Source organism: Pholcus phalangioides, unplaced genomic scaffold, assembly GCF_987345545.1.
Source record: "Pholcus phalangioides strain wild (caught in Gottingen) unplaced genomic scaffold, Ppha-v1.0 ptg000037l_1, whole genome shotgun sequence".
NCBI lineage: Eukaryota > Metazoa > Arthropoda > Arachnida > Araneae > Pholcidae > Pholcus > Pholcus phalangioides.
The window spans coordinates 4,132,458-4,156,844 of record NW_028301624.1 but is presented as its reverse complement, the minus strand read 5'-3'; the positions used below and the strand labels follow the sequence as shown (position 1 = coordinate 4,156,844).

The 24,387-nt window shown below is 37.4% G+C and overlaps 1 protein-coding gene across 3 annotated transcripts in view; it reads right to left on the bottom strand.

Moving 5' to 3' along the window:
- Window positions 1-24,387, bottom strand: part of LOC149065947 (glutamate receptor ionotropic, delta-1-like) — a 188,752-nt gene that overhangs the window by 54,524 nt on the left and 109,841 nt on the right. For all 3 annotated transcript variants that reach the window (XM_089253336.1, XM_089253337.1, XM_089253338.1), the window contains 2 exons: window positions 24,009-24,159; window positions 2,855-3,087 (listed from right to left, as the gene is read on the bottom strand). In XM_089253336.1, coding sequence (XP_089109462.1) covers window positions 2,855-3,087; window positions 24,009-24,159 — 384 coding nt within the window. The remainder of the gene's footprint in view (window positions 1-2,854; window positions 3,088-24,008; window positions 24,160-24,387) is intronic.

Sequence of the window (24,387 nt, the reverse complement as noted above, 5' to 3'; positions counted from 1 at the left end):
AGTTGGTCTTCAGTAATTATTCTTATTATTTTAGAAGTTTCATCTTTCCCAAGGAACAGTTTGCCTCCCTTCACCCAAGCATATCTGTAATCAATTCTGTCTCTTGTTTGTCTCATCATATAAAACAATTTTTTGTTTTCTGGTGTAAGGTGTTCATTTACATAGATTCTATTATCCTGAAAGTTTGAATTCAGTTTATCAGCTGTAAGATTTTCACCTTTTGCTTTAGCTTTTTGTAGCCAAATATTTTTTGATCTTTCTGTTTGAAATCTTACTATTATAGGTTTTGGTCTATATTTGTTTCTTGTCGGGACTCTATGTGCTACTTCTATTTCAGTTGTTTCTTGAATCTCCAGTTGTGTTCGTACTGCTTCTATTATTTCAGAAATATTCTCATTTTTCGTCTCTGGGATCCCACTAATTTCTATATTGTTTATTCTACTTCTTGTTTCCAAGTCATTTATTCTACATTTCAGTTCTGTCACCTCCTGCTTGAGATTTGTGTTTTCAAGTTTTATTTCTTCATTTTCTTTGTGTACTTTTTCCACTAGCAGCTTCATATTTTCTATCTTTGCTCCAAATTCCCCCATCTGTTTAGAATTGAATTTTATTGCCTTTACAACCTCTCAAATCTCTGTTAGGGAATTTTGTTGTTGAATCACATTATTTATGGCAGCCTCAAAGATATTTTTCATTTCCTGTTTCACTCTTCTAACGATTTTTTCCATCCCTTCTAACGTGATATCTTCGTCAGTTGGTTCTATAGCTTGTTGATCTGTTTGTTGTTTCTGGTTACATTGTCTGCAGACGTATTCACTTTCTTTTTCCGACATTTTTCGAAAAGCTGATTCCGGTGTTCCATCACACACCGGATGTATAAGTTCTTTGAACTGTGTACAGTGAAAGAATTCAGTTTCATCAATGACTACACCTTCGCATACACCACACACTTTGCTCATATTTGTATCTTGTATTAAACACGATAAATTTGTTGCAGATGAGAAAATAAGTATTTAGTGCAAATAATTTTATATAGATGACGGCACTTTCGTCTTATGGTCGTTTCACTGTTCGTACATCAGAATGCGATGAATTACATTTTATTTTTTAAGCATATCTAATCCTCAATTAACCATATTAACTTAAAAATCGTCACTCCATAGGTTTAACTCAAGGTTTAGCTCACCTGATATTATGAAAAGTCCCTATGTAGTTGAAAATAATACAAAAATTATGAGCTGCCGTACATACTATTTATTATTATTATAAATAAATAAATAAAATATTTTATTTATTTGTTTCCAAATTTAAATAATACATGACACAGTGAAATCTCAATGTTTGTTGTCTAGAGGCCTGAGCCTGTACAGAGCAACTAATTAAAGATAAAGACGAAAGAAACAAAAAAAATAACACAAAACTTATAATAAAAAAAAAAAAATACAATTAAATAATGAAATGAATTTTTAAATTAATTTTTGTAATAATTATGCTGATATACAAGTTCACATTTGATATAATAACAATTGATATGAGGCAACTACAGGCGTATGGATAATAATATAATTCGCTTCTATAATTGAAAATATACATCTATATCGTCTATTGCTATTAGAAATTCAAAAAGTGATTTTTTAAATGATGCAAACCTAGATATATTCTGCATTACCAACGGTAAAGCATTAAATAGTTTAGGAGCAAGGTAGTAAAAATGTTTGCGAAATATTTCTTTTCTAAATGAGGGTATGCAATAAATTTCGTTTGGTCTTCTCAATGATATGGACATATATTTATTGATTTGCAAATTTATTCTCAAATGGTACGAATATCATTATGCACAGTTTTTGTTTGTATACCGCATATCTCATACATTATTTGCGCTGTAACACATATATTGTTTTCATATACTTTGTTTCTCTTAATCGCGACTAAGTCGCTGGGGGATACTCTGTTGTATATCCCGCCAATGTTTGGCAAGATTTGATCTCTCTTGGCAAAAAACACACTTCCGCTGGCAGTCACCGCGAAATGAACACGCAATAACAACCGTCCTGAAATTGTTAAGTTTAAATTATATAGTAATAAATATTTTATTTTAACTAGCATAACCATGATTTTTCTCAACTCCTCCATCACTCACCAACAGGATATATGTATAATACATATATTTCACTCCAAATGATATTTCTGCTCTTATATATGTGTACATATACAGGGCGATTCAGAAAAGATAGGAAAAACTTTGAGAGGTGATAGTACACACCAATAAAACAATTTTCATCGATTAATGCATGGTCTAAAATGAAACGCAAACGCACTAGCGCGTTTTGAAACGGCCGCTCCGCAAACGCTAAAACGACATTCCCGTTGAAATTTATTGGGAGAAAAAGAACATCATGCATGCAAATATAACCTAGGGAAGAAGAAGAAATCTTATGCAAATCGGCGTCGCAGTGAATAAAAGGCACGTCTGTTTTTTCAATATTACTAAAGTGTGTCATTATCCCGTACGTTGCAACTATTAGAACGGTTGCACGCTGAATAACTTGACAGGGCGTATGTGCCTTTTATTCACTGTGACGCAGATTTGCATAAGGTTTCTTCTTCTTCTCCAGGTTAAATTTGCATGCAAGGTGTCTTTTTTTTCCCTCCTGTTAAATTTCAACAGGAATGCCGTTTTAACGTTTGCGGAGCGGCCGTTTCGAAACACGCGAGCACGTTTGCGTTTCATGTTAGACCAAGCATTCCTTGATGACAATTGTTTGTATTGGTGGCAATATATCACCTTTTAAAGTTTTTCCTATCTTTTCTGAAGTGATTGGGAACTTTATTTTTTAAAGAATGATAATATTACCCGAATCATATTAGCGATGCCTGTTTTTGCGTTTACCGCGATTTTCATCTGGGGATTGTTCCTCAAAGCTTCAGCCAAGGAATCATATCCAGTAATTGGTGTTTCTCGCTCCGGCGTGGAAAGAAATGATGTGATCAGACTTGAATAGCTTAACGAAAAAACTAACGCGTAAAACATCCAAAATCCTAGCATTATTTTTGCCGCTCGACCTCGGAAAACCCTTGACATGAAACCTGAAATAATAAAAAAATATATAGTGCACCCAATATATATATCACGTTCAAACACATCAACTTCAAACCAAGAAACACTTATTTTGCCACTTTGACTGAACGACGAATTGCTGACATAGATATTTTGTGATCAATGTTACATTTTATCTGATGTGGAAACATTTTTCGCGATTCTCGATGCCATTCTTATAACCCACCTTCATGCAGTCGCTGTCATTGAAAGGAACGTCAACGAGTTGCATGAACGGTTAAGAAGTATGAGTCGTAGTCGGTGTGTGTGGCATTTTTTCTACCGCGTGTGGTTTGCTTTATATAATCTTTAAGGACTGTTCCTAAAGTAAAGATACATTACGTATTTTTTATATTAACGAAAATTGTTGTTCTTTGCCTACATTGGCGATGCTGATTCGAGCCATGATCTTTTGCTCGCTCAACCCTCTTGGTGTTTCAATCGAAACTTAAGACAATGAATAAAATTTATTATCATAAAAATTATAACTTTGCCTGGTTTTTTTAATTTATGCAAAACTTGGCACGTTTTTAAGACAAATAAAATTTAATTGGTCGACGTGTTTTGACTCTACCATGGAGAGCCGTCATCAGGACCTCGTCGTTAGAAATCACACAAATGAGTCGTGGAGGGGTGATGTTTGTCTGGTCATCCGGAGAGTTCGCCTTTGTATTTGATTTTCTGCGTCCGTGTGGTCTTTGGATGGGAATTGGGGCGCCATCTGTTGCAAAGTGTTGAAAAATCTGTCTCTACTGAGGTTAATAAAGCCTGTCCAAGCTGACGAAATAGGTGGTGTGTCCCTTCCAACATTTATGAAGAAATCCTGGCAAGTTCTGATGAAGTATCCCTCGAGAAAATTCAGTTCGGAATTATGTGTTGCTTTATCAAAACCAAAATTACGTGAAAGTTGCCAACAGCATAGCTGCCAAGTCTCCCGAATTTTAGCTTCATCTCCCGACCTCCCGAAAAAGTTCTTAAATCTCCCAGATTTTTACAAAAAATTGTAAAAATCCCTAATTGTCCCTAAAAATTTCCTACTTCATTGAAAAAAATCCCTAATAATTTTCTTGGGGGGGGGGGGAGTCGTTTGCTTCTGTTCTTTTTCCCTTTTGAAATGACGTCACGCGTAGTAAGTGGAGAATAGTGGGAATTTCTTCTTTTTATGGAAGTTTTACAGTGTGAACCCTCCGATGGCAACAAGAAAAGTTAATTATCTTATCGTGCAGGGAAATAGCGTAGCAGTCAATAGTCATGGATAATAATTGAAGGTTATAGTGACGAGCATATGGTCAAACCTTCCTCTTTGTTGTTAAAATCACGTACATGCAGTAACGAAACGTGGATACTGATAAGCCGAAAAAGTATTTAATTAATTTTAAAGGTACTTATTCCGATGAATTTCCTTTCATCAACCGTTCCAGAAAAGGGACGACGTTTGCTTTTTGTACAGTTTTTGTTACAGATATAAACATCGGTCATGGTGGAAAGAATGACATCATCATCCATGTGAAATCCAAAAACCATCAAGCAAGTGCTAAAAAAAGTCAGTGTTTAAAAATTGACGCTTTTTTTACTCCACCCTCCGATGATTTTGAGGTAATGAATGTTTGTTCACATCATTTTTGATTGAACACAATTTGCCTGTCAGCTGCGCCGATCACGTAGGACCACTACTTAAGAAAATGTTTCCGGATTCCGAAACTGCAAAAAAGTATGAAAGTGCTCGCACAAAAGCAACAGCTATAATTCGCGTGATTTCTGCAGAAGAACAATCTTCATTGATTGTGGGTTTACGTCAGAAACCGTTTGCTATTGCTACCGATGGTAGTAACAAGGATGACAAACTATATCCCATTGTTGTGACGTATTTCGATGATAAAACTTTGCAAATTCAAAGTGATATATTGTGTGCTCCTGTTTTGAACGGTGATGCAACCGGGAGAAACATTGGAAATCTTGTTGTTGACAGTTTGGTGTCCAGGGGAATTCCTATAAAAAATTGTATTGTCCTTGGTTGTGACAATGCAAATGTGATGATTGGGCATCGCAAAGGTGTTGCGTCAGTTTTAACTGACCATCACAGTGAAATTTTTGTAATGGGTTGTGTGAGTCATCTCACTGATCTGGCTGCTGGACGAGAAATGGCCTCTTTGCCCGTAAATGTAGATGAAATTTTAGTTGATGTTTATTACTATTTAAAACGGAGTGCAAAGAGAGTGAGCAAATTTGAGCAGTTCCAGGAATTTCATGGAACAGAAATGAGAAAAATCCTCAACAATGTCGAAACCAGGTGGTTATCCATGGGTCGATGTTTGAATAGATTGATTGAATAGTGGGACCCACTGTTGAGTTTTTTTACTGAAGAAGTTTCAAATACTTGCACGAAAAGAACAGACACAAACTTAGATTCTTATAGTTTTCCAAAAGTTCAAAAATTATCAGAAACAACCGAGATCACAAATACAGATTTGAATTTCAATAAACTTCCTGAAGTTTCCAAAACAGCCTCGAGTAAAAATTTCAAGGGAAAGAGTGAACAATTACAAAATCAAAACAAAATGACAAAAAATTGATACACCCAGAAATCGAAAAGAGCGTGTCTTTCAATTTCTTTTATCAGATCTGAATAAGGCATTCTGTTTGTTCTTGAAAAATATCATACCTGTATTGGAAATGTTTTGCTCTATTTCACAGTCACAGTATCCTTTGATACATGTTTTACGACAAATGATTATACATTTTTTTAAGAAGTTGCTCTCGAAATTTGTGTAAAAAGCAAATGTTGTAAAGGGAAAAAAAATCTCCACTGCTTGTGGATTACCATAATCCTGAAAACCAAAAAAAAGATCTTGAGATTGTCATTGGCAGTCTAACTTCAAACTTAGTTTCGTCTTTGCCAGACAGAAATAGAGCATTTTTCTTTTTGAATGTAAGAAAATATTTTGTTTCTATTTTGGATTACATTTATCACACTTTCCCTCTTAATTCAGACGTTTTGGTCAATGCTGAAGTAGTAAATCCAGCAACTATTTCATATTCTGATTTTTCAAAGGTCAAGTATTTTGTTGAAAAGTTTCCTGTCGTTTCATTTAAGAAAGAAGATGAAACTATGAAAAAAAGGTCTTGGATAATTTAGAGTCACAGTTCTGTGAATTGCAGATGGAAGATTTGGCTGACTTGTTAAATCACGAAAAACGAGTTGATGTTCAATGGACACGGATTGGTAACATCACAAATGCAATCGGGGGAAAAAATTATGAAAGACTATCCAAAGTGATGCTGTCCATACTTGTAATTCCTCATTCCAATGCTGAATGTGAGAGAATTTTCAGTCAGGTTAGAAAAATAAAAACTGACTTTAGATCATCTCTTTCTAATGAGAACCTGGAAAGTTTACTTGTAGCTAAACATTGTCAGAAAACTAAGTGCTTTCAAAAAGATTTCAGTGATGAATTTCTGAAGAAAGCTAAGTCTGCTACACATGCACAACTTCACTTTTAAGTCAAACCTTTGCATGGCATTTTTATTTTCCTGTAAATGTTTTCGATCCAATTTTTTTCTAAAAACTTTTCTTGTTAAAAGTCCTTTCACTTTTCTTTTAAAAAAGAGACCATTCCCTCATTTGAGTAATAAATTTACATTAAAGTACTTTTTCTGAAGAGGCTGTATTTAGTCTAACTATGTGTTTTAAAATAAATTTTTGATATTCTTTTTGTAAATGCTGCTTTAGATCACCATTGAAATTTTGGTATCCAATTTTACTTGTTTTTTATGTAGGGATTTTGTTCCCAAGGGTTTAACTTACATGTGTGGGGAAAATCCTTATGTTATTTGACTTCAATTTTTGAGTACGGATTTTATTCCCTACAGTGTAACTTCTATAGGTGGAAAATCCCTATTTTATTTGGAAAAATCCCTTTTGTATTAATTTGGGGGTGGTTTTCGTAGAAAATTTCCCTAATTTTCATTTTCAAAAGTTATCAGCTATGCAATAGCGTTGGGCAATAGCCGAACTGTTTGTCTGCCCCCCTCTCAGGAGAAATCTAAATATTCGAGTTCTCGAACACCAGACCAGAATAGAATATTTAGCTGATTCCCATCCAAAAAGGGACGACTGTCGGCATACGAAATGGCCAGGAAGGCCTATGAAGAGGGAAAGAAAAAAATGGAAAGCAAAAAGTGGATGAAGAAGAGAAGACGGAAAAAGAGAGAGTCAAATTGAGTCAAATCAACTGGTCAAATTGAGCAAGCCAGGCTAAGCGAATTTAAGCCAGAGATTTTTTTTTTTGAAACCACAACCAACAACCGAACAGCCGAAATCACCATAGCACACTACCAGAAAACACCATTCGATTCTATTCGAGGGGAAAAAGAGGGGGAAAAATACTGCATGGGGGTCGCAGCGCAAAAACCTCACATACGAAAATGAAAAATGAATTTGTCCGAATATTAAGTAGAATTTCCTGCTATTAATGTAAGAGTTCAGTAGATAACTGCTGTGGAAGTAGAGCTTTCCTTGGGCGTTAGTACCCCTCTAGTCATCAAGCACACACTCAATGAGGGATAAACTGTTCGAAATGTACCAATGAGAACACATTTTACAAGAGATGCTACAATAATTCAAAAAGTTCCATTCACAATGCAAACAATATTATTATTTACACACAACAGAGTTCTGTTCAGTAAGTGCTCAATACGATTAAAAATAATATGAAAAAATAATTAGTTATATACATGAATTCAAGTGAACACAAGAGATGACTCTCAAACACAAAATATGAACAACGGAATATACAGCTGTATACCTTTTACATTCAAGAAGGCAGCTAAAGAGTATTAAAATTTAAGTGAAATATTTGCTGTGGCCTCCTATATTTCCTTATTTCATGTATATTATAGTCCACAATATCTGCAAGATGATGATATGAGGATTCTTTCATTCTATCAAATTGATCTTTATTTAGGGTCTGAATATAATCGAATATGTGGGGAATGCCCAAGTCCCTTCTAATATTCGCCCCTCTGATGAACCATGGCGCCTTCGTGAATCTTCTGAGGATCTTGTTTTGCACAGTTTGCAAATTCTTAATGTTCATCTTACAGGCATGAGCCCAAGCAGGGGACGCATATAAGAGGGTGGGTCTGAGGATTGATTTAAACAGAATGATTTTGTTTTGGAGCGTTAATTTGGCTTGTGGGAACGTGATCTTATTCAACATTCCCATTACTCTGTTGGTTTTGTTTTTGACAAACTCAATATGAGATGAGAAGGAAAGATTCTTGTTTAGTGTACAGCCCAAGTATTTAACCTGGCTCACTGGTCTTAAAATTTGATCGCCAATAAACAGTGGTTGCCTAGGAAGTTTGCGGTGACGAGTAAACCACACAAATTTGCATTTTGCAAAATTGAATTTGACAGCTGATTTGTCGCACCAGTATTCAATACTGTCAATTGTATCCTATAAGTTCTCCACAGCTTGTGATGCATTTCTGCTGCTGCATAAAACTGCACAGTCATCCGCAAAAAGCGCAATTGTTTCATTCTGTGGAGCAGGGATATCGTTTATGTATAAAAGGAACAATTGTGGACCCAGTACACTGCCCTGAGGGACAGAAGCCTGTATGGGTTTAACAGCAGAAAGACTATCTTGAATTTTTACCTGAAATGTTCTGCCTAGAAGGTAATTGTAGAAAAATATAATAAAATGAGATTGGAAATTAAGATCGATTAGCTTGGACAGAAGTGTAACATGATCACAACGGTCGAAAGCTTTAGAGATGTCAAGGAAATCAGAAGCAACGTGGTCAAAATTGTTAAAGGCATCTGTAATGAATTCTGACACTCTTAAAAGCTGAGTGAAACATGAATGCTGTGAACTAAATCCATGCTGCTCAGGTCTTATGATGTTATTGGCGTCAATGTGCTGTATTAGCCTGGGAGCAATGATTCTCTCGAATACTTTGCTGAGATTACTAAGAAGGCTAATCGGTCTGTAATTTTATGCGATTAATAGGTCAGTACTAGGCTTGTGTATTGCCTTAATTACTGATTTCTTCCAAGGGAAGGGAAAATAGTTGTTTTGTATAGCCGAGTTAAATATATTGTTGATAGATTCTACAATACTGACTGGTAAACACAAGGCTTTGTTCCTAATACCGTCAATACCAGCAGCCTTTTTGACATCCAAATGATTGATAATGTCACGGATTTCATTAACTGTGGTTAAGTCCATGTGCCCTTGAGGTGAATTTGCAGAGTTGTAAAGGTAAGAAGCCACCTTGTGTCTTAATCTTTGGTATGTATTTACTGGTTGATTGAAATTTCTAGAGAACTGATTTTCGTATACTTCTGCAAAAGTGTCTGCTATCTCTTGGTCAGTAAATACTGTATTCCCAGCCGGGGTCTGTATTTTATTAAGTCTTGTGTTTTTAGGCTTACAAATTCTCCAAGCCCTCCAGAGGCCCCCATTCTCAGCTGTAGCATTACCAATAAAATCGGAGAACCTTTCGTTAACATAATTTGCAAAACCTCTTTTTTGATTTCTTTCTGTAGTTTGTTTAAGATGATTTTATCCAAGTTGCCCCTATAGGTTTGCCATCCCTTCCTAACTCTGTTTTTGTGTTGAATTTTTTCAAGTATTTCTTTTGTAAGTCCAAAATTATTTTTGGAGTTCCGCTTTACTGTCGTTACCTCTTTAATTGTGCTGTTAATTACAGCAGTGACATGATCAACTGCTTGGTCTATGTCCAGAGCACTTGGGTCATTAAGCTCAATGACTGGTAAATCCTCTAGTTTGTTTGTGTACTGGGCCCAGTCGATTTGATTCCATATCAATTTTTTCCTTGGGATCAGAAAGTCTATAGTGAGAAAAAGTGGGTTATGTGGTGATGAGAGTAAGGGTTTTACATGCATATGAATATTGTGCAAAAAGTTCTTTGCAATACCGAAGTCAATGACATCCGGAGTTCCAACGTTTTGTGGTGGGATGGTGCGTGGGCTCCGGTGACGATACAACCTCCAAAAAATTGTCCAAGCCGAATTTCCTCAAAATTCTGCCCTGTCTATTAGGTGTTCTAGAGTGGAAACGAGAGGATTTACAATTCCAGTCGCCTATGGCCAGGACTGGTATAGTTGTATTAAAAATTTCTTTTAGGAGTTCCATATCCAGAGTGTTATTCGGGGATATGTAAATAGCACAAAATCTCATGGCTATTCCATTCACGTAAATGGTAGCAGCCATTGCTTCAATATCAGATGAGTCAGAGATTATATGTTGCTGAAAGGGGATATTGTTCCTCACGAACAGTGCGACTCCACCCCCCCCCTATTGTGAAGTCTATCCCTTCTTATACATTGATATATTGATATACATTTATTTCGTACTTATTACTGGGTAATAACCAAGTTTCACTTATCAGTGCAATATCCATTTGGTGATCAAAAAGTGTTTGTTTGAAAATTTCTTTTGTACTTCCTCTTAAGCTGTTTGCATTCCATGCCAGTATTATTTCCAGGACAGGGGGGGGGGGTAATAATTAATTGAACTATTGTTAGGCTGATCGAGAATTTGAATCAAAGTTGAGATAATCAGTTGAATCTTCCCAGAGTCACTCTAATATGCTGCCAAATTTATCAATGAGTGAGTTGTGCATATTATGTGAATATGTGAATTCACAGTGTTTTGCAACTTGTCATTTGAAGTCAGAGTACCAGAGTTTTCAGATTTTTGTTTATTTTGATTCTGCACTTCATTACTCTCATCGGAGGTGTGATTTGTCTCTTCCTCTGCTAGCTCAACACCGCTCATGTCAAGTTCCTCAGTGTGAGTGATAATGTCATGCAGTACATCGCGATGTAAGATTTTTTGCAGTTCAACCTTCCATTCATCTGCAGACCTGTGTGTTTTCCCACAACCTAGTGAGTGCGGGCTTTTTCGTATGATGTTATGCAGTTCTTCCTGTTTGTAAAGTAATTCTAATCTTTCCCTTTCTGCATTCGCCTGTGAGGGAGAGGGAATACTTGGGGTTGCTATGGTCTGACCTTGTTTAGACCTAACGAATAATGAATTGAACCTAATGTTGTAATTGTCATCATCTTGCCCAACTAGAGTTGGAAAATCGTCAAGTATTGGTGGTTTAATACCAGCTGGTATAAGTGGTAAAAAAGTACGTGTGTTTTTATTTGCAAATCCGGGTCTAGAGCTGCAGCCTGAAAATCTGGCCGTATGGCTTCCTCCACAGAAAAAACACTTCAGGTATTTTTTGTCGCCTTTTACAACGCAGATTCTGGTCTCGTGGTTACCTGAACAGAACGAACATACAGGTAGATTTCTACAGAAATAGGAGCTGTGCCTCATCAGCATACAGTTCCTACATTGAAGGGACACTTGGTTACCCCTATACCGTTCAATGTTGATCGGAATATCACCTATGTTTTTCACATTTGCAAACTGTTTGTTTTCAATTCTCACCTCTACTAAAAATAGCGATAGTATTCTACCAGAAGAATAATTATTCATGTTTGTGACCTAAACAGTTGGGAACCCCTGTTTTAGGAGGTCCCCAGCTATTTCCTGAGGTTTTATGTTTGCTGAAAGACCTCCTAATTACGAAATTGATTGTTCGATTTCCTCTAGTTTGGTAGGTGTGATATCTGCATTTTTTCTCGTCAAATATCTTAGTGACTGTTCTGTGATCTTTCTCAGAAAAGGCCTGGAAGGTCATGCTTTCCCCAGTTGGCTTCTGTTGGGGAGGAAATTCACATTTGACTTTGATTTCACTGAAGTCTTGTAGCCAGTTATTGCCCCAGTCAGTAAGTATTGTTGGGGGTATATTACTCTTTTTTTCTGTTTTTTGTTACTGTAATGAACCCTTCGTTATCATTGTCATTACCATCAGAGTCTGTATTTGGTGAGGAATCCCTAACCTGTGGGTTGTGTAAGAGTTGTGGATTGTTCGTTGTGTTGTCGCCAGACTTTTTCCCTTTTTTTCTAATCACCACTGAAAATCCATCATTACTGTCAGTTATCTCTTCACATTTGTCATTACCATCGAATGGCTTACTATTTGCAATGGTATCCATAGATACAGCTGAGTTTGAATGTATGGGTGTGCTGTGCGTGTCCTTACTACAATCTGATTGTTCCGCCAACACTTGACAGAGTTCATTTGTCTCAGAGGTATCTGAGATATTCTCCATCAACAAATTAGGTGTAGAAGGTGCCGAGTTAACACCAGAAATATTATTATTAGTTGCAGTAGCAACTGTGTCATCCATCGTAAAGTTCAAAGTACTATTCTGAATATTTAGTATGGGTAGCGTGTATTCACTAGGGTCTATTGGGTCCGCCAATATGTTCTTATTTTCAGGCGAAAGTTGCTCAGACGATTCAGTAGAGGTACTGCTTACCGTGGAGCCAGAGGAGCATGTATCGCAAGTATCACTACTAGAGCAAGACGATGTGACAGAAACGTATTCTAATTTTTTGTGGGTACCCCTATTTTTATTCATACCTGCCAGGTTAGAGGGGCTAGTCATAAGGTGTTGGGCAGCTGCCTTATCAGGACTGTTTCCCGGACTGATATCCAGTTTGTTTACTTCATCAACAAGGTCCTTATTTTTTCTAATTTTTCTTTTTAACCCTGTTTTTCTTGCGCCTTGGGCACGAGTCACATGATTTTCACTGATTTTAGGAACCACCGACTTAAATCTAAGCTTACTACTATGAATGTAGGTGCTTGCATTGACCTCCTCAAAAAATAACTGAGTTGTTCTCAACATTTTTTCATGCATAAGTCTTCCTCATCAGGAGAAGATTCCAACAATACAACATATACAGAAAAAACTTCAAGTTTCCTTGCAATTTCACAATCATCATTATTACTCAGGGAGTTACCCTCTTCATAGCTAATTTTTAACCAGTTAAAAACCAGTTTCTCAAATTTCTCTTTTTGATCTGGGGAATCATGATATTCCTCAGCTAGAGAACACAGTTTCTTGACAACATGAATATTATCCACATTTGAGAATGGACAGATTGGACCCCTTGAGCACTTACAAAATGAATAGAACTCACCTGAGAAAATCCAACTGGATAACCTGTAACAAAAAGCACAACAGGGGAAAAGGGGCAGACGTAATCACTGGGAACACAACAAACGGCTTCACTGTAGCACTGACACTCGATGCACACTATTTCCCGCCGAAAAAAAACCGCCATCAGAAGAAACCAACACAAACAGCAAGTCGATACATCGTTGATGACGAAAACCGAAGCAGGGCACCCAGAGCACCGTAGAATCTGATGATCCGGCGAAACTCCGTAGATCCTCGTTGACGTTATGAAACTGACGTCGAAGAGCACCAAGAAATGCGACCGTTCGTCTCTAAATCCAAGCGCAAAAATGTGTTGTGTTGAAAATTACGAAATGTTGGGTTCTCGAACACCGAAAGCATGTTGAGAGAGGTGGCAGACAAATAGTTCGGCTGTTGCCCAGCACTGTTGACAACTGACTGACTGAGGTAGATAAAGACTCGGTACGCCCTGAGAAAATGTAAGACTTCCCATAAGCTTCCCTGTTTGATGCTGCTCCGTACGAGCTGGATGAAGAAGTTAAGAAGCTGTTTGTATTATAGTTGAGTGTGTGAGTGTAAGTGTATAAGAGGCGTGTCAATAAAAGATAATAAAATTTACAGCCCATGCTGTACTCAGAGAGTCAGTATACGTCAAATTAATTCAGATCATATTAGAAAAAATGAATTCGGTAAGTTGTGGCTTACTTATCACAGAAATTTGAAATTTTTAGAGCTATGTCCGAAGGAGGAGGAATTCAAGAACGCATTTTATATACAATTACAAAATCAGTCAATTATCTCAGCAAATAATTGACAAAAAAGTGGAATACTGCACCTAATGGTTGCAAAAGAGTATATATATGTTCATTCTAATAAATGGCGTGAATACAATATATATGATTACATGTGGATACAAGATTAAATGCGATAAATATTGGTAGGCGTTCAGTATATATGCAACACTATGCTTCCAATCAATGAAGAGAGAATTAGAACTATTTACACTTTTTACAAAACTAAACCAATTCATTGGGCCATATCAGGCCAGTATGTTCTTAGGTCGAAGAAACCTCAACACCTCTACCGCAGGATAAGGCGAGATGTCTCTTATGTGCTGATATTCTGATGTTTCAGCTCTATCGAAATATCCTCTACATAGTTTGACTAAGTAGTCATGTATGGTTTCAATGTTCACATCCTTCATTATGTCAAGATTTCTGATATACCATTGTGCCCCGGTATATCGCCGAAGTATTTTATTTTGCTGCACTTGTAATTGTTTGATGACAGAGGGTTTCGCTGTGGAAAAGCATGGTGCTGCATAGCACATAATTGGTCTAATGACTGACTTGTACATAATGGTTTTGTTTTTGAGGCTAAGTGCAGAGCGTGTGTAACAGACTCTGTTTAGAAGTCCTGCAGTCTTAGCGGCTCGAACTTTTGCCTCATGAATGTGAGCTTTGAAACTGAGCTTTTTATCCAAAATAACACCAAGATATTTTGTCTGAGACTTGGGTTGTAATATGGTCTGCCCCACTGTGATAGTGGTGTTCGGAGGGAGTTGTCTCCTTGCAAACCATATAAAGTTGCATTTACCCTCGTTTCAGACCACTGCATGTAGCTGACACCAGATCTCGACCCTTCGGACCATTTCTTGCAAGTTCCTCAGAGCTTGCTGAGGGTCCCTAGATACCATAAGGATTTTCGAGTCGTCAGCATAAGAAGCTAAGATTCCTCTTTGTGGAGCAGGAAAATCGTTAATAAAAATATTGAAGAGTATTGGGCCAATTACCGACCCTTGACAAATAGATACCTTTAGTGGACGTCTGGTGGAGAGGGCGTTTTTGATACGGACCTGAAATGTCCTATCCCTGAGGTAGCTGTGAACCATATGTATAAAGTGGGAAGGAAACCTTCTAAGTATCATAATGGCAATCAGTGTTGAGTGCTTAACATTATCGAAGGCCTTCTGTATGTCTGAATCAAAACATGCTACATAATCCTTGTGGATGAAAGCATCCTGTATGTACTCCACAACACGGACCAGTTGTGTTACACAAGAATGTCCGCTATGAAAGTCATGTTGTTCATCTCGGATAAAGCTGTTATCCTCGAGATACAAAGATAATCTCGCCTTAAAAACTCGTTCAAAAATCTTGGTCAATCCCGGAAGCAAGCTGATCGGGCGAAAATCATTCGCAAATAGACTTATCTCCCTAGTTTTTGGAATGACTTTAATAATGGCATGTTTCCAGCTATACGGAAAATGACAAATTTTTAACATACCATTAAAGATGTTTACTAATGGGGTGATAATATTATATGGAAGTATCTTCAAAGCTGTGTTAGTAATATTATCAAACCCAGGGGCCTTTTTTTCTGACAACTCCGACAATATCCGACTACGTTGAAAACGTCATTTTGGAAGAAAATATGGATTTCCATTTTTTTTTTTAATAAAAGCCCTGTTTGTTGTGATTCCAAAACAGGCCTTGTTTCGTTTATATGATGCTTAGAATCAAAGTTATGTTCACTTTAGTGTTGCGTTTTTACATACAAGTAATACGTTAAATAATCAGTTTACTTGACTTTGTGACATGATTTTCAAAAATCTATTCATTGCATCATTACGAAATTTTAATGTGATATTTTGCTATATATTGTTGAGGTTACGAACCAAAATCTAAGGTCTATCACATATATGTTTTGAATTACAGAGTTTTATAGACAAAATGTAGGTTGAAATTTCAAAAAATTCACACGTACTTAAACCTATTTTGTTGTAACTTATGAACATATCATGCAATCCTTTAAATTTTGGTTCATAACATGTAGCATTACTAGCTAAATGCACTGTGAAAATTACAAAGCATTTCATTAATAAAATTTTTTGCAATCGTGTTTCGAATATCACATGAATTTTGTCTAAAATTTGACATAAAAACGACTTTTTCACAGAAAATATAATAGATAGACCAAAATTTGTCACTGTTTTCACCATTTCGAGACACTTCCTATCAAAAAATGTATTTAAAGTTCACTCCAGACGCATTTTAAAGAAAAGTGACAAGAAAGGTAGTCGGATACCTTAAGTCCTTTAATTATCTCGAGGATCTCCTTACGATCAGTGGGAGCAGCCGTCATGATGTTATGTGGCTAGTTGTTTTGTAGAAAGTTGTTAACCACCTGTTCAAAGTGTGTTTCTACAATAGGCGGTTGGTTACTATTTGGTGAAAACTGGTCTTCATATGTATTAGCGAATGACTCCGCTATCTCTTCATCAGTGTATACAAGACCATTTGCACCATGTATTCTGTTGATGTTGATGGCTCTGGGCTTGCAAATTCTAATTAATTTCCAGTGAGACCCATCCGATACATCAGCCTCATCAAGAAAATCATCCCACTTCTGAGAGTGATATTCCTTGAGGCTGTTTCTTATTTCTCTGGATATACGGTTCAGCATGTTACGGAGATTGGGATCTCTCGTACGCTGTACTCGTCTTCGGAGTTGATTTTTGAAGTTAATTTTACACTTTAACACCTCAGGGATGCCATAATTTTTAAAAGGCTTAATGCGCCTTGTCGAATTATTTACGGCATTTTGAATTACCTCAGTAATTTTTTCTGCTGCTATATCAATGCTCTCTTTTGTCAAACTATTGATCTCAATGACCGGTTCATTTTCCAGTGTTGTACGGACGTTGGTCCAATCTGTACGAAGCATGTATGGAATTTCATAAGTGATACCACTGTCAATCTCGAATAGTACCAGATTATGGTCAGATCCGAGAGCACTGAGTACCTCAATGGTGACTGCGTGTAGAAGGTTTTTGTCAAACCAAAGTCAAGTACGTCTGGCCTATGCTGAAGGTTGTAGGGGTAATGTGTAGATGATTGCGGCGCATGAACATCAATCATATTTGAATGACAAAAATTTGCGAGCATCCTACCATCCTGATTTGTTGTGTTGCTATTGAAAAGTTGGCTTTTAGAGTTGAAATCACCAGCTACAAATATGGGCTTATTACCGTTACTTCTAAATATCGCTTTTACTAAGGTGATATCGAGTCGAAAGCGTGGTGGCTTGTAGAAGGAACAGATTACCATCGGTTGTTGATTTGGGTGATGTACCGTAATAGCGATGGCCTCACAAGTTGTGGGTGTAGGAAGATCAACTGTCTCAATATGAAAATTCCTCTTGATAAGAATAAGGACACCCCCTCCAGGTAGGTTGGGGCGGTCAAGCCTATGGCATTCATATGTATGGACTTCGAAGTTGCGTGCCGGTGAAAGCCACGATTCTTGTATGAGAACCGCATCCGGGTCAAATTCATCAATAGTTTCACGCAATTCATGGCGGTTATTGTGGATTCCGTCAGCATTCCAGCTGATGATTCTAAAAGGCTTAGGAGCCGTTGTAAAAGTGGTGTTACTAATTGCTATCGTATTAGTGTTTGAGATTCGAAAAAGCAGAAAGTGATGAGTGAATTAGATTTTCTTGGCCAATAGGATAACCTCTATAAAGCTCTGCCGGATAACTGCGAACTTATCTTTCTCTTCAGTGGTACCCTTAAGCTTTTGGAAGGTGGTATTTTGTGATGGTTTGTTAGAGCAGTAGCAATGTCATTTGCGTCATGCTCAATAGTGTCCTCGTTCCTCTCAACAACCTTTTTCGACGGCCCTTGTGATTCTACATCGATCAGTGATGGGACCAGTGGGTCCTGGGCCTCCGTTGTTGAGGTCATTGTTGAAGCATGTCCCCCACTCAAAGTATGAGGGATAGGACGTTTCTTCAGCGCTCCCACAAATTTGTGGATTTTGTTTACCGCCTTTTTAGGCTGAGCCACATCGGAAAAACTTACCCTGGGCTGAGTGTTTGCTTCCTTGTTTTTATCTTGGAAGTCTATGAGATTAACCTCTTTTTCTACTTGAGGTGCGTTTTCATCCGAAGGAGTGAAAGAGAGGGTCTTAGGTTTAGGCCAGGGCCACTTCAGACATCCTTGAAATGAGCTTCTGTGTTCCAGACCACAACGAGAACACTTGTTTTCATGCGCTTTGTTCGTGTGTTGGGGCCAATCTTGAACCCTGTGTTTTTGTGCGCAAATGCCACAGACTGCAGAATTAAAACAGGTCTGGGCAGAATGGCCAAACCTCTGACATTTTCTACACATTAATTTTCCAGGGCCACCCCTAAGTTTCTCAATTGTGACTGGAAGCTCCATCAACTCCTTAATTTTATATATTCCACTATTTCCTTTTCCCGTTTCAATTATGAACAGGGGCATGAATCTCTTGGTTCTGAAGTGTCTCATTGGGCTTACTTTCCCAACATCATGACCCTCACTAATAAGAGCCGTTTGTATGCTAGTAACTTCCATGTTTACTGGAGGCCCTCTGATAACCACTCTTAGTGGACGTTCAACCTCCACCTGGAAAGTATGATACTCAAAACCAAGCTCATTAAAGAGCTTTGTACAGTTACGAATATCATCAGTGTGAAAGAATTTAACTGACATCTTATTAGCACCCGATTTAACCTCGGGTTTGTGCTTGCACATATCAACGATCTTAGGATAGTGCTCATGCCAACCCGTCCATTTATTCAACATGACAGGAGGGATATTGTCTTTTTTCTTAGTGTGGGTCACCTTCTGAAAACCGGTAAGATCAATATCTTAATTAGCTATATCATCTTCATTACCCTTATCCTCTGAGCTAATGAGATCCTGTAGTGCCATGCTACTGCCGCCTTGGTCCGATTGTTGTATTCTACGATTCCCATCTTCATCCTCACTTTGTGATAGCACCTCACAAGGGGCTTCATTGGAAGCACAGGGGAAATTACTGTCGTCATCTGGGACAGATTGAGAATGAGAAACCAACTTTGGGACAGAATCCTGCGACTTATTGTGTTTCTTTTTAGCCTTCTTTGCACTTCTAAGAGAAGACTTGCTAATGAGCGGCGATGATACCGTGGAATTTTCCTGGGCCTTGAATTTGGATGCAAGCGTGTGCTTACAGGGAGCCTCATCGATTTCGAGAAAGAAACAAACAGAATACTTGAGGAGTTCATCTAAGTTAGACGTATTCGTCTCATCAGCTAAGTAATCCTCATAGTGTGCCATAACGGTGCTGAAATTTGTAGCAACGCTACATTTGTCCTCAACAAGAAGAAGACGATTGCCATAGTCAGCTAAGTAAAGTCCCAAGAACGACATCAGACGTTTTTCTTATATCTGACGTATATCGTCATGTTCAAGAGCGAGTTTCGCTAGCTTGCTCAAGGCTTCGAAATCGCTAGTGGCCTGACCAGGAGCGGGCAGACGGATGGGACAGACCTTCATGTTTACGCCTGTAAGATTGTAAGCCACAACTTACCTTTACTGATGTGCCATATAGTATGGCGCTTGAAAGAATTCAGTGAATTAGGATATTGAGAAAGTTTAGAAATTAAGATTGGCCTATCCTGGTGGCCGAAATAGAAAAAAGAAGAGAAAATAGGAAAGTCGAATCTTTTCCACGGGAGCTCGAGCCTCATCAAGGCTGTTTATTCACACGAATAAGTCCACGCCGGGGCCACGTGCAAGTTTGAAAAGTTCCGTTACACTACGACCTGTTAAAAGAAGCAGAGTTTCCACGAGACATTAACGGTTGAGCAACCGAGGAAGTACACGTCGAAATCACGTTGTAAGGAGGTAATTGGCTGACTGAAAATGGACTTTCTGAAGGCTACGAGCGTCTTATATTAGTGCGCTCTCGTTCTCTTCTAGTGGATGGCCTCATGCGGGTAAGTAGTAAAAAACAGTATATAATACAGTATTACTGTTGACAATTTCCACGCAGTTTTGATTTTAATAAAGCGTGTCTTTTTAAAAAAGCAACACATAATTCCGAACTGAATTTTCTCGAGGGATACTTCATCAGAACTTGCCAGAATTTCCCTGTTAATGATGGAAGAAACACGCTACCTATTTCATCAGCTTGGACAGGCTTTATTAACCTCAGTCGAGACAGAATTTTCACCACTTTGCAACAGATGGCGCCCCAATTCGCATCCAAAGACCACATGGAAGCAGAAAATCAATTACAAAGGCGAACTCTCCGGACGACCAGACATAAACATCACCCCTCCACGACTCATTTGTGTGATTTCTGATCACGAGGTCTTGATGATGGTGTCTCTCCATTGTAGAGCTTGAGCCGAAACGCGTCGACCATCCGACAAATTAAATTTTATTTGTCCTAAAAACGTTTAAATTTTTGTATAGAATAAAATTTAGTACATCCAATATCACTTTCAAGCACATCAACTACAAAAAAAATAAAAATCTCATATCTTGTGATCTTTTTTGAACGTACGACGAATTGTTGACAAATATTTTGCGATCAATTCTACATTTTATCGGATGCAAAGACATTTCTTGACAATAGACGCCATTCTCATAATCCTCTTGCCTGCAGTCGCAGTCATTGTACGTGGCCTTCCGTATCATAACTTTGGCTCATATAATCTCCAAGGGTTGTTCGGAAAGTAACGATAGACAACTTATAGGCAGAAAAGTAACGTTTTATTGTCTACGTTGGCAAGCTGAGCTTGATCTTAATTTAATTTAATCTTTGATCTTAATCTTTCAGCTCTTACCTCTTGGTGTGTTATCATTGCACCAGGTCTGATTCTAGTAATGGAGCTATCAATCACTAGAGATGGAGTCACGCATCCATCCGTTGAGAAATAATTGGCAATCAGGTTTGTCAGATGAGCTTTTTCGAAGTAACCCAAAGTCAAAACAAACCGTGAACGCAAAAGATGCGTCAAAGTTAATTTTCGATTTCGGCAAGAAAAAATAAACTTTTCACAATTGTGTTTTTTAAACTTCTACTTCTATTCTGAAATTAAATATTTAATTTGGAGCTGAATTTTCAAGTGAAATATGATGTAACAAAAAATTATCAAATTACTAAAGGTGAAATAATGAATGGTATATGAAGAAGGATTGAGCTCTGATGATTTCTCCCGGTTCGTAAAAAATGTTTTTTTCCCGCTCGAAAATGTTTTGTATTTGAGAGCGGTACGGCGAATTTTTCTCGCCGTACCGCTCTCAAATACAAAGTAAATAAATCCTATTCACTTAAATCCGCAACTTCTGCCTACACCAAAAATCTTAAAGACCTCATCTCTTTTCAAAAAAACTAAATAACTTCCTCATTCTTTCCCAAATTATCTCAAAACCAATCCCTCTAAGTTTCGGAACTTCTTCCGTCCCAAATCAGCTGGCTCCCCATCTCTCAAAACTCCAACTAAAGATGTCTTTTCTCCAGTGGATATCGCCACTGAGTTCAATTTAGCATTCTGCTCAGTTTTCTCATTGGATCCTCCTCCTCTCACAATATTCATTCACTGACTCCATTACTCTAACCCAATCTTTTTCTCTACGGAGGGCATCGTAAAATGATTAAAAAAACTCAAACCTCGCTCTTTGGGTCCGGATGGAATCCCTTACTACATTCTCAAATTCCGTGCTGAAGAAATCACTGTCTTTTGATTATTTTCAATGTTTCTCTAAATTCCTCCATTCTACCCTCTGATTGGAAAATTAACAAAATCATTCCAATTCACAAATCTGGACCTCTTACCAATCCCCTCAATTTCAGACCTATTGCTATCACTTCACCTTGATTCTTGAACACATCATAGCAAAGGAAATCCGCGCCCATCTTGACTCCATAAAATTTTTCTTCCCTAATCAGCATGGTTTTAGACGTTCTCCCTCCACCTCTTCTCAATTGGCCCTTTTCATCCATGACCTATCGGAAGCTATCGATAAAAACTTAGGAACTGATGTCATTTTCTTGAATTTCTCAAAAGCATATGACAATGTCCCCCACGATAAATTACTTTTTAAACTTTCTACACTCGGCTTAAACGTTCAATTGCTCAACATCTCTAAAACGGTTCTCATGAGAATTTCACGTAAACTCTCACCTTTCGAATTTTCATACTCCATTAGTAACTCTCCCATATCCCAGGTTTCTCAATATAAATACCTGAGTGTTATCATTTCAGCATACCTGTGCTGGAATAAATACATCGATTATATCTATCAAAAATGTCTCAATAAACTCTTTTTCCTTCGCCGCAACCTTAAACACTCTACTCGCGATGTTAGACTCCTCTGTTATCAAACCTATATTTTTCCAGTCTTCTCCTATGCCTCCGAAATTTGGGGCTCCTACACTGCTAGCAATATCGAGAAGCTGGAATCAATGCAAAACAAATCCATCCGCTTTATCTATGACAGTTGGTCCTCCTATGTGTCTGCCACTGAACTTTAAACGCGAACTTAATCTTCTCCCTCTAAGTACTCACCGTCTTTTTTCTCGATTAACCATGCTTTTCAAAATTCTTCATGGACATTTAAATTTCGATACCATCGGTATCATCTCCAAGCCAACATATATCTCCAGCAGACTTGATCATCCACTTAAAATAAACCCTATATCTCCGCTTCCACCGACTGCTTTAAATTTAGCTTTTTTCCGCATACCATTTCTAACTGGAACTCATTCCCCTCCACTATCGTTGATTCACCCACGCCATATATATTTTCGAAAAATGTAAAACTTTTTTTCTGTCACCACAACCGCATTCTCATGTTTAGGCCTCAGGCAACATTATTGTATAATAAATAAATACATACACAATAACTTAGTCCCGATGGGTCAAATGGGTCTCGATATGCAAGAGTTAAATGAAAACTTGACCCAAAATCGTAACCGACGTCCGTAACACAAAAACGTAACAGATTTTCGTCACATAAAAACGTCACCAATTTCCATTGCATAGAAACTTGCCCTTTACGAGTTTCTGATTTTATATTATAGAGTAGATATATATTTATTACTTATACTGTAAATTTAGAAAAAGTGGAAAGCAAAGTGGACTCTTGAAAATAAGCTCCTCAATTAATTAATTGAGGAGCTCAATAAGCCCATTAAAGCGAAACGAAGAAAATCTTGCAAAAAGAAAAAAAAAATGAGCATGATAAAGAAGCTTCGAGATCAGTAGGCTGGCACAGCGGTATCGAGCACTAAATGTTTGTAGTACGGACCCGAGCACCTGCAGAATTGAGCGTAAAATCAAAATTTCTCCTAGCAAAACTCAAGACGAGCACCCCTCAGGTATGAAATACTTCCAAAATGTCTCGTCTATCATAATGGTAAACGAAACAAAAAGGAAAAATCAGCAGTTAAGAAAAAAATCAAACCTATGAATGTAATCGGTTCATTTGAGCTGTCTTTTCATATTACTTCAATAACAATATTCACATTGATGGGATATATCGAAATTTTAAAATAATTGAAGGCACTGAACTAAATACGTATAAAGAGATGAGAGTGTAAAAGATTACCTCTCTTTTTCAATTAAAAAAATAATAATAACAAGTCCATTGTATATATAAGGAGAAAAATTTATCTTCCCCACGTATATTGGATAATGTAGTCTGAAGACGCAATTGATTAATCATGGTGCTTCAATTTATTTAACTTTTTAGGTTTTAAAAGTATCGGTCCGGCAACACACATGTTAAGTATAGACAAACGCGGTTTGTTTATGGGTAAGTACGTCGAGCCTTGGGTCGCGACCTAAACTCGGTCAAAGAAGTCTATAAAAGGGTCGCAAGGTCGACTTACTCAATCAGCCTATGAAAAGTTATAGTGATTATATGTATGCTAGTGTGTTTTACCTCTATCTCTCTCTCTCGAAATTCAAAATATTTCTGTTCCACATTCAATAGTTTTCTAGAAAATCAAGTAATATACTGTGTTTTCTCACCTTGACAAACATGCGTCGTGTAGAGTGACCAAACTATTTTGGAGAACGAGGGCGGCTTACCACTTCGGTTTAGTCTTTCTGGAGACTTTATCATGATGAAATAACAAGTTATAGAAACAACTAGTATTGTTCCGAGAATTCCGAACCAAACCTGATATAAAAATTGTTGGGGGAGGGGAAAAACTGAAACTTAATTATTTAGAAACAAACAAAAAAAATGATATCGTTCAGATTGTTTGCGAACTTGATAGCATTTATTGCAACTCTCTATGTATGCGACACCAAATTTTGTGGTGTTTGGTCAGAACATAATAACTCCAAAATCACATTTTTGAGGCATAAGCATTTTCATTGTCATTTAAAAACCAGAAATAATGCA